The sequence below is a fragment of the Melanaphis sacchari genome, unplaced genomic scaffold (assembly GCF_002803265.2).
Source record: "Melanaphis sacchari strain LSU unplaced genomic scaffold, SCAv2.0 Contig4_pilon_pilon, whole genome shotgun sequence".
NCBI lineage: Eukaryota > Metazoa > Arthropoda > Insecta > Hemiptera > Aphididae > Melanaphis > Melanaphis sacchari.
Genome location: NW_020271335.1, coordinates 6954358 through 6969718, shown reverse-complemented (window position 1 = coordinate 6969718; position 15361 = coordinate 6954358). Strand labels below are relative to the sequence as shown.

Genomic DNA, 15361 nt, shown 5'->3' with positions numbered 1-15361 from the left:
ATAGCTACGGTAAATTGGCAAATTATATTTTTTCATAAATTAATTTGAATAATTATCATAATTTATTAAATCTGAATATATAGTAGGTATGAATTACGAAGTAGGTACCTATATCGTATATTATAATCCATAAATAAATAGTTTAATCGACTAAACTAGGTTTCATATAATCATATTGTATACTTTGCAATTTTTACCATAACCTTTTACACTGTCGCATGTTTTGAATCTAAACAAATTATCATTGTTCCTTTTGCACTTTTTCTGCATAGTACCTACTTAAGCCTTTAAGCACAGTTATCTGCGGATACCGAATTTGCATTATAAATTTTCTACTAGGATCATTTCTTGTATTATATAATATTTATTTATTTATAAATTTATAATATCAGCAATCATTCGAAGTGATGAGTAATTTTAATTTTGAATAAATGTCAATGATACCGCTTGTACGACATGACAATAGATAAGTACTCTATCCATGCATGAAAATAATCACGATGTAATTTTCTCATTCACTCACATAAATTATCTAATTTCTCGTTGATATACGGTCATAAATTATGATTAGGTACATTACATTATGGACTTTGATTGTTTATAATATATTCAACATTTGTGTAATGTATGTTTTAATATAAATTGTAGATCGTGTGTTGAATACAATTATATATATATTATACATAATATCATAAGATGTAATGTGTGTAGTATTATTATCTTAAATAATTTTACTGTATACTACCAAAAATAATATTTTAAGATTTCTAAAAACAAATAAGACGTGATAAATATAGTAAAAGATATATTAAAAGGTATTAAGATATATTCACATTTCACATATTTCAATTATTATTCAATTGTTTTGATATAAATGTCATGGCTAATTATAGATCGAAAGCTAAAATAAATAAAATTAATTTATAAAATATCGCTAACGTAACAGGACTTTTCGTTAAATGACATCTTGTGCGTTCACAGCTATCCATTTGAGATATGAAGTTACTTTTGTGTAAACACCGGGTATTCCTAATTCTCCACAACTAATGCCCCAAGACACTATTCCAACATTAGTCCATCTTCCGTCATGTCTTTGCATCAATAGTGGACCGCCGGAATCACCCTGAAAAAAAATGGTAATTGTAATTAAGATCTTATTTTAAATATAAAATAAAAATATATGTTTCTACGTACTAAACAGGAATCTTTGCCTCCTTCGTACGACGCAGCACAAAGATTTGTTTTGAAAATTGGTTGTGAAAAAGCTGAAACGCACTGGTCATGCTCCCAAATCGGTATAACTACTTCTTGAAGCACGTTACTGACTTCACCGGCGAAAACTGTTCGACCCCAACCTAATTATAAAGTAAATAAATTAATACAACTATAATCTTAATAGTGAATACTTTTTATATGTCTCTCGGGCAATTTATTGCGGGAACTTCATCTTTTAGCAGTGAAAATATTTTAAGTGGGTACTATAGAAATATTTAATAAATTAAAATAAAAAATGACATTCAGTAACTGCCAATTATAGGATTTAATGAACTTAATATTTAGATAAATTTAATAGCAAAACTATATAGGGTGTATAATAGTTTTTTATTTAAATAAATATAATATATTAAATAATGAAGTTGTACATTAAAAGCTATTAACAGTTTTATAAATGGTAGTTGTTGCTTTTCTCACCGGCTACGACAGCGTTTTTTTTATACACTTCCATATTTGTTTTAGGTAAACAAATTGGTCGAATAAACGAATTGTAAATTGTAGGTCTGTTTAACCTCACTATAGCAATGTCATTGGCATGTGTAGCTTGATCATAGTCTGGGTGTAATCTAATATCTGTTACTCTGTAGTCAATGTATTGTGTCTCGTTGTTAGTAGTGAAATCGTATTCACCGAGTCTAACAACAAAATCTTGTTTCGTAAATCTGAAAATAAAGGAACAAATTTAAACATAAAACTGTAATGGGGGTAATGCCAAAGTAACTAGAATTTCTATAATCACCATGATACAATAGCATAATGAATAAAAATTTTAATAATATTACCATTACTTTACTTGTTGTCAGATTAGGTGAATACCACCGAGTCTAACAATCAAATTGTCTTTAATGAATCTGAAAAGTTTAGATTTAAAGTTAAATATGATGTTATGGCCACATAACGGATGAAATACTGTTAATTGAAATAAGTTATAACTAACATTAAAATTAAACTGAACTTCAACTTTATATTCAAATTAAATTTAAACTTAAATGACTTAATACAATCACCAGAAAAAAGTACGATAACTAAAAACCGCAGTAATTTCACCGCATCATTAATCATAATCATTTATGATAACTGATGAGTGGTGACTTAATAGAAAAAATTAAAAAGATAATGTGAGCTAATTGAGAAGCTATTAGCTGAATCATAAAATTAAATTATGTAAAACTAAAAATATTATATCATACGAAAATGTCTATATCAGGAACTGAATAGTCAAGGATGGAAAATTATAAATCTAAAATGTATTAGGACACACTTATTTGCAAAATCACATAAAGACAAAAAAAATCAGTGCGATCTTTGAATTTCATTTAATTTGAACTCTATTTTGAGAAAAAAAATCAACAAACATTAATAAATTCTTAATTTTTTAAACGGAACAATTCGTAATGACATTTTAATATAATATGTTAGGGAAAAACAATTTAAATAAATAACAGCTAATGGCCTTAATAGACACATGACTCGTTATAATTATCAATAAAAAAATTAATTTTATGTGAATATTATAAGTATGTTTTTTTTATATATACATATATTCATTTAAAAATTAAAATTTATATATCGTGTTATATTTTACAGTAATTTTTTATGATAATGAAATGTATTAGAAGTAATTCAATTTTTAATTTACTAGTGCACTAATATAGTAATGCTTGTATATAGTAGGAATATTTTCTATTAATCAAATTAAAGGTTTTGTATTGTATATTATAGTTACCAAAATATGTACACGGTATAATAATATAATTATTACGGAATATTTTAAATAGCATTTGTAGAATTTGTTTAATTTTTTATCAACTTAGAAATACTTTTTAAGACAATGAGCAGCAGTCAACACAAATCGTCGATTAAGCAATACTCCACCGCAGAAATTCATATAGTTTGTCGTCTCTAAAAATACCGCCATCCATGGCCAATCATTGGCTTTTGCATTTTGCACATTTAAGATGTTGGGTAAAGACTTAATGTTTTGTCCACACTCCGGTTCTTCTGGTAACGGTTTAATAGGCTCTGGTAACGGTATATTTAGAATTTTATCTAAGTTTGATTCATCATCATCATTTAAGATTCTTCTTTCTGTATTTAGTCGAATAACTTTATTGATAGGACAGCAAAAACCCATTTGTCTAAGTGAAAAAATATATAATTATAATATTTGATTGGGAAATCAGAAATTTTAAATATATTTTTCAAATACAAGTTTCTTATATTCGTATATATGCTTAACTAAAATAATCAAATATTGCATAAACATGTACAATATTCTTTAAGGAATCGCATTTAAATATCACAAGTGGTCGGTACAGATAATAACTCTATCCAGCGATAAAACTCGTCGATTCTATAAATTTATAAAATTTCACTATGCTACTTTGCTACTATGACAGGATGTCGCGTATGTGGAAATACTCAGAATAAACGATTTTTGTCAGCCCAGTACGAAGATTAGAATAATATTTAAGAAGAGATTTGAGGAAATAGTTTTTAATAAATAACATATATTATGGCATGTTATAAACTTTATTCACTTATTAATGATTAACTATGGATCGTATTTGTTTCTATAATTGAACTTAGAAAATCGGAAATTTTAATGCCTAAGCCTAACCTTGTATACTATTTATATTTGATTTACATTAAGCTATAGTTTATGTTAAGATATACGCGGCACGTCCTGTATAGTTGTCTCAAAAGTTTAGGGTGAGCACAATATTGATTAATAAATACATGAAATAATAAATCTTTTTATTTAAGTTAAATGTGGGCATATAAGCATAGTAAGACTGGAAATAGTTTATTCGACTATACGATCTACATGCATGTTATACAGGTATGCACATCGTACATGGTTATTGGTTATGTGAAGTGTGTATCCCATGCCCAGAATAACATAATAGGTACCGATTGTGTATCAATCACTGCGTATCGATTTGTTGAGAAAATTGCTGACTATTATTTATTAAACATGAAAAGGCTCAGAGTACAGTAAATATAAATTAATACAATGCAAATTAACTTAATTATAGGTACAATGTCAGCAAAACTAATTAGAACAACATGGAACCATTGTTAACTTGGAGGTAATGAAAGGGTGGTATGATCGTTCGCTTGGCGTATCAGGTGTAGCAGATTCGATTATTACGATCATGATTATTAACATACCGAAGATAATAATATGAAATGGAACGATAGATCAGACAAAACAAAGAGGAATTGTAAAGTTGATAAGGAAAGAATAATGTAGTGTCAGCATAATTACTATTAAGTTTTCTTTTGAAGTAAATAAACTTTAATTATCTCAGCCAGTGTAACAGAAAATCACCAGTACTATTCATAAGAATATGCAAAGTTGTTTTAATCTTATAATTGAACGTCTATACATATTTTAAATAATTTTAAAATTTTAATTATGTTATATTACAATTGTACAAAATATCTATATGCTTAAATATAAAAATGACTAGAATTACGATTTTAATTAGTAAATATATGATTTATGATATAACTGATATAAGAGTATCTTTAAAATCGTGCTGTATGTCTATACACATCCATGAAGAATTATAAAATTGGTAATAAAATTATAATAGTTATAACAACAATACATTTTGTAGGTGTATTATGTTGCATTGAAAACAGAATGCATGACATAAACATTTACTTTTTTAATTTTATTCGAATGTGTAACTATGTGAGTACGACTCTTATTAATATTTAAAAACACAAAAAACGAGCTGAAGATAACCTATGTAATATTAATTATTAGCTGCAAAGCTATGTTAAATGCAAACATTTTTTTTATATACGTATTTTATATTAATAAAGTTGAAATTAAATTTGCATATCTAAATAAAAATGTGGGTATGTACTTGAATATTATACTTTTTAGACAATATAAATTCAAAAATATTTTAATTTACTTTATTTAACAGAATATAAAGAATATAATGTTAAAAAAATATTTTCATTTCAATTATTAAATAAATATTTATTTTATAAATTCTGAAACGCATTGTAATATTTAAATATTTTTAAAGTGTGATATTGTGATGAATACTATATTATTCACACAACATTTATATAAATTCTTAAGTTCGTACAATAAGTTAATTATTAAATAAGGAATATATTATTTAAGAAAAAAAAAATAAATTTTTGAATATACTTAATAATAAAAACATAGTAAAGACATAGTGTTATATCATTGGGTGGCTGTTTTTTTCATGTGTATCAAGACAAAAAAAATGTATATCCTCCCACATGTTCATTGTAAATAAATAATTACAAATTGTATGTTTTAAAATAAAATTTAAAAAAATATAATAATAAGTGTATCATCATGCTCTTTTTATAATAATTATGATTTCAAATTAATTTGAATTTTAGTATATTATACTCACAATTCATTTCCAAAACTACATTTTTGCTGGTTTTGTGGTTCCAAATTAATATCACAGTATTCAGACTTAGAAACACATTCCATGTCTTGGCGGCATACTTGATCACCCTAAAAAGATTAAAGTTGATCAGATAATGTATTAAGTAATTAACCGATAAGTGTTTAATTGCTATTTTAATATAATAATAAATAGCTAAAGGCTTTACTTGTTTCCTGTGTTTTTCATGTTTAATTCGCACTAGTTGACCTGATAATATTGATAATAATAATCAATACGTTAATTAATTAAAATGTACAATTATTTTGAATTATTTTTTTAAATATTTACATAGTTATGATTACCTGCAGTTACACCAAGACTAACAAAGAGAAATATGCATAGTGGTAACAAGTAAACGTCAATTTTTTTTAATAATAACATTTTAAAACAATAACTTGTTCGTTGTTAGCATCCCAAGAACAATGTGTTTCGTTAAGTACAGCGTGCATGATGTGTGCTCTTTAAAAACCTATATATGGATATGATGTCATAGGGACGATATAATAAGTAATAATATGAAAAAAATATATAAATATATGTATATATATACTCGTAAGTTTTATTGGAATAGTAAAAATAAACTCGTTTAGTCAATCATTCAAAATGTATCTTAAACGTGACTTCTCTACTTTTATCACTTTATAATACTATTACATATCACTGCTATATATAAATTGTTTGACTCATTGTCTATCATTATTCTATTATAAAAACTTAAAAAAATAAATACGTTTATATTCGATTAACAATGTTAAACTATTCATACATTAAAATTAACTTAACTGTTATAAAATTGAAAAAAATAAATAAATAAAACATAAAGGTTTAGACTGCTGTTGCAAATATACAATATTTTTATTCTGGATGCATGCATTTACAGTTAGTTAGGTCATTTATAATTATTGACTCAAACAGATATTAGTGGATTTTAAAAACTGAATAAGTTGTACCTATACCATTGTGGATAATAGCAAATTCATTTTTAAAATTAATTCATGATGTAACTAATATTTAAATAAGTTTTTTAAGTAAGTTTTTTTCGTCAAACGATATAGTCGTCGTACTTTTATAAACTATAATTTAACTCCAAAAATATATATTATACGATGGTTGTATCAAATAATAAAAGAGAAAAAGTAACTTTGTTAAAAAGTTTAAATGATCGATTTTGTGTATAGCGGTAGAGCAATATAATATATATTATGATACACGCGTGCATAATATTTAGATAGTTCATTTATTTTATTGCAAGAAAATTTAGCTTATTTATGATTAAATCGTTAATGTTAACTAATTTCTGCTGAGAACAAATTTCGGAAAACTATGTGCATAATTTTAATAAATTTGATAAGTTTAACTGCAGATTATTATAAAGCTATATTATAATGGATTAATGAATTAACGATGGCTCTGCAATGATTATGTAATTACTTACTTGCTTAAATATTATTATTAACTCCGTGATGGTTTTGTTGCAGTGACCAAACATACAGCATACACAATGATATTTTATGCAAAGTTTAATATAGTGTAGGTATTTTCAATCTTAGTTTAATAGTTATATTAAATATTATTATAATATTCAATTATAAAATATATAGAATATCTAATACAAAAGTAGCAAATCAAAATGTGTATATTGCATTCATTAAATTGAACCAAATATAAATTGTAAAATAATAATAACCTAAAATATCTAAAGCAGTTAAGCCCTTCTTTATCCATAGAATTAATATATTTTAAATTTTCAGGGTATTAGTTATGTCTATAGATAAAGAAAATATTTTAATAATTCATCATAGTTGAGTAGTTGACATAATAACTCAATAATATTATTAAATTGTGTTTTCATAATTACTACTATGAAGTTTGATAGGTACCTAGGTCATTAGGTTAATCTAAACTAACTTTTCTGTTACCTTAGATAGCAAATATTAAATAAAATAAATATCAAAGAACATAATATACATCCGCTCAAATTATGTGCTTATACTAACTAAATGATATGATAAAATTTATCACTTTGTTTTTCAACAGTTTTGATAATTTTTTTTAACATTTTAAAATATTTCAAACAAAACTAGTTCCACGTGTCTTTAGAAAATTGAAAAAGTAAAACGGAAACACGTGTAATACCTATAAATGTACAAAACACATAAATATACAATATACATATAATTTATTGTATTTTTTTTTTTTTTTTTTATGGATATCATAAAAAGACAAAAATATAGAAAGTAATCGATAAAATCTAATAAAAATAATAAATAAATATTTTTTGCTCTTGAAAATATACAACAGCATATTTGTATATAAATTGTTAAAATTGTTAAAATATTTGTATAATGTATATACTGTTTTCAAAATGAAATAAAATGAAATTTTTATGAGAGGGGAATTTGGGACTTTCGCATCAATCGAACTAAAGTATCTAACCTACTATACACGATTTTCTATTCCATTATCTTTTTTTTTTTAGTAACAGACGATCGTATGTACGTCGATTCCACTCGAGTTCAGCATCAGGCGTTAGTTGTCGCATAGGAAATAGAAATGTGTGAAGAGCTGACAAAGTAAAAAAAAAAAAAAATAATAAGCTCTAGAGAAGTATTTACACACACTGATACTATACGAGTAGACATAGTATAAAATACTTTTGGTTTTTATTGCGGTTCTGCTGCCATAATAAGATGTCATTATGTTTTTGCTACTTTGCATGACACATTACAATATGCAGTAAAAATCTAAGGTATAACCCAGCTGTGTACGTGAAAAACATCATAATACAAGATTTTAAACGACAGAAATAAACATTTTTATTTTAGTTTTAAAATTGTTATTTTGTGTTATGTAGTCAATGCTTAAAATATTTAAATTTTCTTCAAAACGTTTTAAGCCACGTAATTTAAAGAAAAAAAAACTAAATAAAATGTCTACAAGCCATGCCGGTATAAAGATTGCCTTTTTTTTTTATACAATTATGTATAAACTAATATGTATATATATTTGTCCTTTGGGGTCTTTGAGCTCTTCATTAAAACCATGATCAATACTGAAATACAAAATAAAGTAATAACGCGTTAGAACGGACACCGTTTTTTTTTTGAACTCTGTTTACGCCTTAGACATTTTTCTAAAAAGAATAAACTCATTAATCTTCAAAAATACTTAATATAACACTCGCGTTTTATTTTTCTACGTTCTTGTGGCCCAACAATATACGTTTAATTAGTCCCCGAAGTTATGAGTAGAAAAAGTCCTCACTCACGTGCACCTACATAATAATTAATAATATATACAGTAATATGTACATGATATATTACGCTACGAGTATACACCAAATGATTACAGTTAAAACAACAATTTGATGTTAATCAAAGAATTTTTTTTCAAAAAAACAATGGGCTGGCCAAATCATTACATTCTTTACAAAAAAACTATGTTTGCAGACTAGGCATGTAACCATGTTATGATAAGTAAATCTAGAATGTTAAATTATTAACACGCGGCATACGATAGATTTCTTCTCGTAGATTGTAATTATAAATCGTTGTATAATGTTGTATTAAAGATAAAGAAGTTGATTTTTGTATATATCTACGAGTATAAATTCGAAAAGGACATAAAATAACTTATCGAATAGTTATAAGAAACTTATGCAGCCGACAACGCATCAATACATAAATGTAATTTTTTAGACAAAAGCCATAATATAATAAAACTAATTAGCTGTTTAGACCGGTATAAATCGAATTCCTATCAAAGCCGCTAACAAAAAGCTAATAAATAGAAAAAAATTAAACAATTAAATTCACAGGTCAGCCGACTTCGTATTTATTTTCCGTTGATTACGACGTACCTAATTAAAAATAATAAATAATTTATTTTTCCAACTAGTTCACGATTGCGTTACACCTAATCTAACAAAATCGATTTACGTAGGTAGTAGGCACCCAACAATTAATAGTACGAATCCTGGATAGCTTATTGATAATGTTAAGATCAGAAGTCACAGTGGCGCAAATAGGAATTTTAAGGGTGAAAATAACCAGTATTATGCGTAAATATGTTGTTATTAGTCTTATTTTTATCTCATTGATTTTATAATTTCTTATTTTATACCATATTTTATGATAACCTGTATAATATAAATGTTTGTAAACAAGTCTTGTATGCAATAAATTGTTAATTTTAAAAAACTAAAGTTTAAACTAAAGATTATATAATCATAGTTATATAAATTATATTGTGGTATAATATTAATATTAAGTTCTACTTATTTTTTTTTTTCAAATATCAATGTGATTTATTGTCGATAATAAGTAAGTTATATTAGTTATAACTATTCTAATTTTCTAATATCTAATTTTTGTTTATTTTAATATTTTTTCACTAAATAATAATACTTAGTTAAATAAAATTATTTTATACTCACGTGTTTCTAATATATTAAAATTAAATATAAATATAATATAACATATTCGTCTATAAATCATTAGATATTTATAGTCATAAATCATAATACTATATTTCTGAAAATAATAAGTCATAAATAATGTAGAAAATTATACTGTTCAATTAAAACTTTTTTAAAACCACTGTGTAAATTGTTAGATAAACAGGTACCTAGTCTTGTTTTTATTTCATTAGCTGCACACGTGTAAAGTCACCTATGTCACATTTTATCGTAAATGTTTATATTACATGAATTAAATTTATCATTTAAATTTATAACTAAAAAAAAAATTAGACGATCACAAACCATATTTTCATAAAATTAATTAAACAAAAAAAGCATCATCCATAAATTTTAAAATAATATCAAATAATAAATACCTATAGTATCATAAAAGTATTCATTTGAAATTGAACTTCGCTCTACTATTACAGGTGAGTAATCATTTAAATGTATATTATTATAAACTATAAAGGGACATAATATTAATAATATGTCTATGGCGTAACCAGAATTTTGTTTTAGAGGGGGGAAGGGTTGATAATTTGTTATATTGTGGAACTCCGGGGACGTAACCTGGATGCGTAACTATAGTGTGTTAACTTTATCTTATGTCAGTTTAACTATTGATTAGATTTACTTAATTTGTGGTTTAAAATAATATCAAAAATACATTTTTATATAGCAGGTATATAAAACTTAATGATGTAACTTATCTCCTATAAAAACATTCTGTCTACTGCCGATTATTTTATTTTAACATATATCTCGACATGTCCAGTGCTTACCTTCATTTTTGTTTAACATATTTGATAGACCTTTTAATACTTGCTTAGATTATTTATACTATTTAAGGAGTGTTTAATGGCGATAAATATATCATATTATAAGTATAACAAAATATCATGAAATTATCATTATTTTTTAGTACATAATTTTAAGGAACTAAAAACAACTAAGAATTTTGATTTATAATTATATTGACATTTTTAAAAAAAGGTAATAAAGTGATTCTCATTCGAACAAAAAAGAAGTAAATAAATAAGTGTAAAGTGAAAACTTAAGTGATATATACATTTTTTTTAAATTAAAATTTATTTACCACTTTTCCTTTGTGAGAAAACAAATGTTTAAAAAACTCAATTATTTTTTTTCATAATTAAAATTTTAAAATAATTATTAAAAAAAGTTAAGAATAAAATAACAATAATACGTATTACGTTTTTTGATCGTATTTTTTTATTTTTCTCTTTCTATATTTTAATATTTTATTTTATAATTATTTTTTATGTATATTTTAATCTATCTTTGTGCCTTTTTGTGGTGGCATATAGAGTATATTATAAAATTTATTATAAACGAAAAAATAAAATAATAACACCGCACGACTGTTGTAATGTCGTATACTCATGTGTACCTAACAGTGTATAAAAAAATACTAAAAATACAATTATTAACATGTTACGCATAGCAATAGGTTGTTATAACGATAAAATAAATACGCCCAACAAACGTCAGGCACGCAAAGAAAGATAGGTACTACAAATACTCGCTAATCGTAATAAAATTGAATACGGTAGTTTGTCAATAATTGTCAGTAATACTATTAAACTTCAATAGCATATTGTACTGAACACTAATAAAAGTATTTTGTATACTGAGTGATTCTTTTATCGAAAAACAATTTTTATTTTGAAATCTATTAAATTTTTTCAAAATATTTTTTTTACATATTAATTTCTATTTGAAATAAAACAATATTAATTAAATTTTTTTTTCACTTTTTAATGTTTTTTTATCGTTATAAATTCTTAAATTTTTTCTTCTTTGAATGACAGCATACATTTTAATTTCATATTCTGAAGTGAAATATTTTTCAGAGTATATTGATATATGAAAATCTAAATTTGAATGAGTAGTTTATAAGTTAAAACTTAAAAGCATTTAAATTTTAGTCAAGCAGAGTGGAGTGGTACAAGAAATAGATACTCTGCAAATTTTAATATATACTACTGTACTTACTCAAATTCTAAATAACTACTTACAACTTATAAACTACTCGTTTAAATTAAAATTTTTATACATCGAAATATTTCAAAAAATATTCTATTTTAGAAAATGAAATTAAAAATATAGGTTGTCATTCAAAAAAAGTAAAAATTAAAAAGTTATAACGGAAAAAAAATACTAAAAACATTGACTGGAAATTATGTAAAACAATATTTTCAAAAACATTAATAACATTTAAAATAATGAATGTTGTTTGATAAAAGAATCACCCTGTAAAATATTATAGGTATATCATTAATATAGCAATGCGACTAACAAAAAAAAAATCATAATATGAATGATGGTAGGTATATACAATAGAAAAATAACGTTTGGAACATACTTTTTGTTATACGATGTATTCTATGTAGATAATAATATAATATATTGTTATCAGAAGATTTGAGATAGCTATTTTTTTTTTTATAATACCTATATTCTATATTAGTGTTATTTACGATTTTTAGGTCATACAATTTTTGACCATTACAGTATTGTATAATTTATAAAATATATGTCATTTTTGATTTACGTGTGTACATTTATTTTACGATCATAAAATTAAATTTTATGTGACTGCAAGTTATTTTATTACGTATTGTTTAACGTAATTTCAGAGTATCAAAATATAATTATTCTGACTTATAACTAAACACTAAGATGATCATTGCGAAATTAATTTATAAAACTTTAAATGATTCTAATTTAATAATTAACTATAGTATCAAACTTTGTATCAAAATAAATAGGTATATATTCATGAAATATTAAAATTACTATTTATAAAACTATAAAATCCTATTTTTGGTTTTAAATATCTATTTAAATTATAGGTAATAATTATTATGTATACCAACGAAACTTTGAATTATAAGAAATAACAATAATTTATTATTGGTCACAAATTATTTGTGATTATTTTAATTGAGAATATAATTTGCGAGGATTTTTAAGTCATTATAGAATAATTTATGATTTTTATTTTTTGATATCATCGTGATTTTTTTAAAACTTTTGTTCTGTATTGGAAGAATGTAATGTTTAATTTTATATATTGAAATGAAACATTTTGTAAGCATTTGCTACGTAGGTATTAATATTGAATTCCGAACAAACAGTAATATTATTAATAAGCAATTATAAAGGTTATAAATGAGTAGAGTTGCACATCGATATTTTTCGAGATGCTCGCGGCTGCTCTACATAACAATTAAATTAAATTTTGTACAATCATAATAATTTAAATTAAATTAAAACAGTATATAATACAATTATTCTAAAATAAATTCTCAATAATAATAATATTGTATTAAACTACTTAACGTCGATTCCTTTGAATAATGTAAAACTTACAAATTAAATTCTCAAACCTGCAATAATAATATATCATATTATGTGTGTGCCTGTCACTTCCGGTTCTAAAATACATAACCTGCTTCGACATTCTAATATAAAATATTTATTAAGTTATTACATACATGTCTTTTCGATTTCACTTCTACCATTATTATTATTATTGTAACTCCTTTTCTGTTCTCACCACAGTCTCATTCAACACAATTAGCATTCTAGTTTAAGATTATTATCTTAACATCATGCATTAATGCACAATATGAATACTATTTTATATTATTTATCGATAACCAAGTATAATATCCAATACACAATGCACATAAACATATGCTTACTGTTTTTTGCGTGAAAAGAAAAAAAGTGTATTTTACCGTTGGTACTTTACACTGTAATTAAAATGTAAATAGGTACGCCAAACGTAAATTATACACACTATATATTATTACATGCCTAGTTATACATGCAAAATGCTCACAATTTATTAAATTAAATTTAGATTTTACTTAATAATAATTAACGCTTATTTTAACAGTGTCGAATAACAAAATATTCATCTAAAAATCAATATAACCGCGTGTTGGTTACGGCAGTTCGTAAATATTTAAAATACAATGGTGGAAGATGATATTTTAAAATGGAAAAACTATTGAAATATTTTAGCATCCGTCTATTTTATCATTTGATACCATACATTGAAATTTACTGGTTCTAGCTTTATATGTGTTAAAATAACGTATACCTACACCGTGCGTCTGTGCATAAAATACGTTGTTCACCATCAATTGATTTTTACATTTCACCAACTCATCCGTATGATTGTCGTACCATCATAACCGATATGTCAGAATGTAAAAGGTCATTTGTTCAACCATTAATTAATTTCAATTACCTATATTATAAATCTATGAGTGACGTAACTATACCACTCAATGAGCCTAAAATTTATGGTACTGGGGCCTCGGACTATATCTTACACATTATTAAAAAATATATATAGTATATCTATATATAAAGAATATAAAGGTAAGAATATTGAATTATAGCATTTTAGAAAAATTATGTGTTTTAAAAATAAATATTTTCTGTAAACTCGTTAATGCTGTAATATTATTATTATTATTATTATTGATATATTATGAATTATGAGTTATGAGTTTAAGTCATATTTTTCGAGTAGGTGTATCGTTTTACATTTAATACAGTAATATACTAATATGATAAAAAACAATTTTTAATAAGTTAAAAATAAAAGAACTACCTAATCTTAAATTTTTTGATAAAAAGCACTCATTTTGCGGCCGACAAGCTTTTATTTTTATGTACCTAAAAAAAATTAAAATTAAAAATTACAGTAATTTAAAAATTTTTTTTATACTGTATATTAGTATATTGTATAAAAATCATAAAATATTAGTTGACTATAAATTAATTTTTATCTTTTCTTAACTATTTTCTTTCTACGTATCTTGATTTTTGATGTTTAAGTCCATTTATTATAATGTTACAAAAATAATACGTTTGCGACTCAAGTATAACTGAAAAATCTACTACTGAGACTACGAATAGCGATTGGCATATGGATAACTAGTTAACTTTGATAAAATCTCCAATTTTACAAATATAAACTATAATAGTATGTAGGTACACACTACACGCACGCTGTAATATTATACATATCGTAAATTGAAAAAAAAGAATGCCGTATATGCGTCTCAATATTTGCGAAGAACTTTTGAATGATAACGTCAAATAATGCGGACACATGTGGGTCAAATAG

At 24.3% G+C, this 15361-nt stretch overlaps 2 protein-coding genes across 2 annotated transcripts in view; one reads left to right on the top strand and one right to left on the bottom strand.

Annotated features, from left to right (window-relative positions):
* Nucleotides 1-812: 812 nt before the first annotated feature.
* LOC112598852 (trypsin II-P29-like) lies at nucleotides 813-6145 on the bottom strand. The gene is made up of 7 exons (XM_025345492.1): nucleotides 6029-6145; nucleotides 5893-5933; nucleotides 5688-5794; nucleotides 3096-3413; nucleotides 1693-1937; nucleotides 1195-1355; nucleotides 813-1123 (listed from the first exon to the last, which is right to left on the bottom strand). Exons 1-7 carry the CDS (start codon nucleotides 6105-6107, stop codon nucleotides 956-958), a joined length of 1119 nt encoding a protein of 372 aa, XP_025201277.1. The 5' UTR covers nucleotides 6108-6145; the 3' UTR covers nucleotides 813-955.
* A 4416-nt stretch (nucleotides 6146-10561) lies between these two features.
* The window catches only part of LOC112598765 (alpha-1,6-mannosyl-glycoprotein 2-beta-N-acetylglucosaminyltransferase), a 45063-nt gene continuing 40263 nt past the window's right edge, over nucleotides 10562-15361 (top strand). The window contains exon 1 of the mRNA XM_025345365.1: nucleotides 10562-10616. The gene's annotated coding sequence lies outside the window, so the exon portion shown is untranslated. The remainder of the gene's footprint in view (nucleotides 10617-15361) is intronic.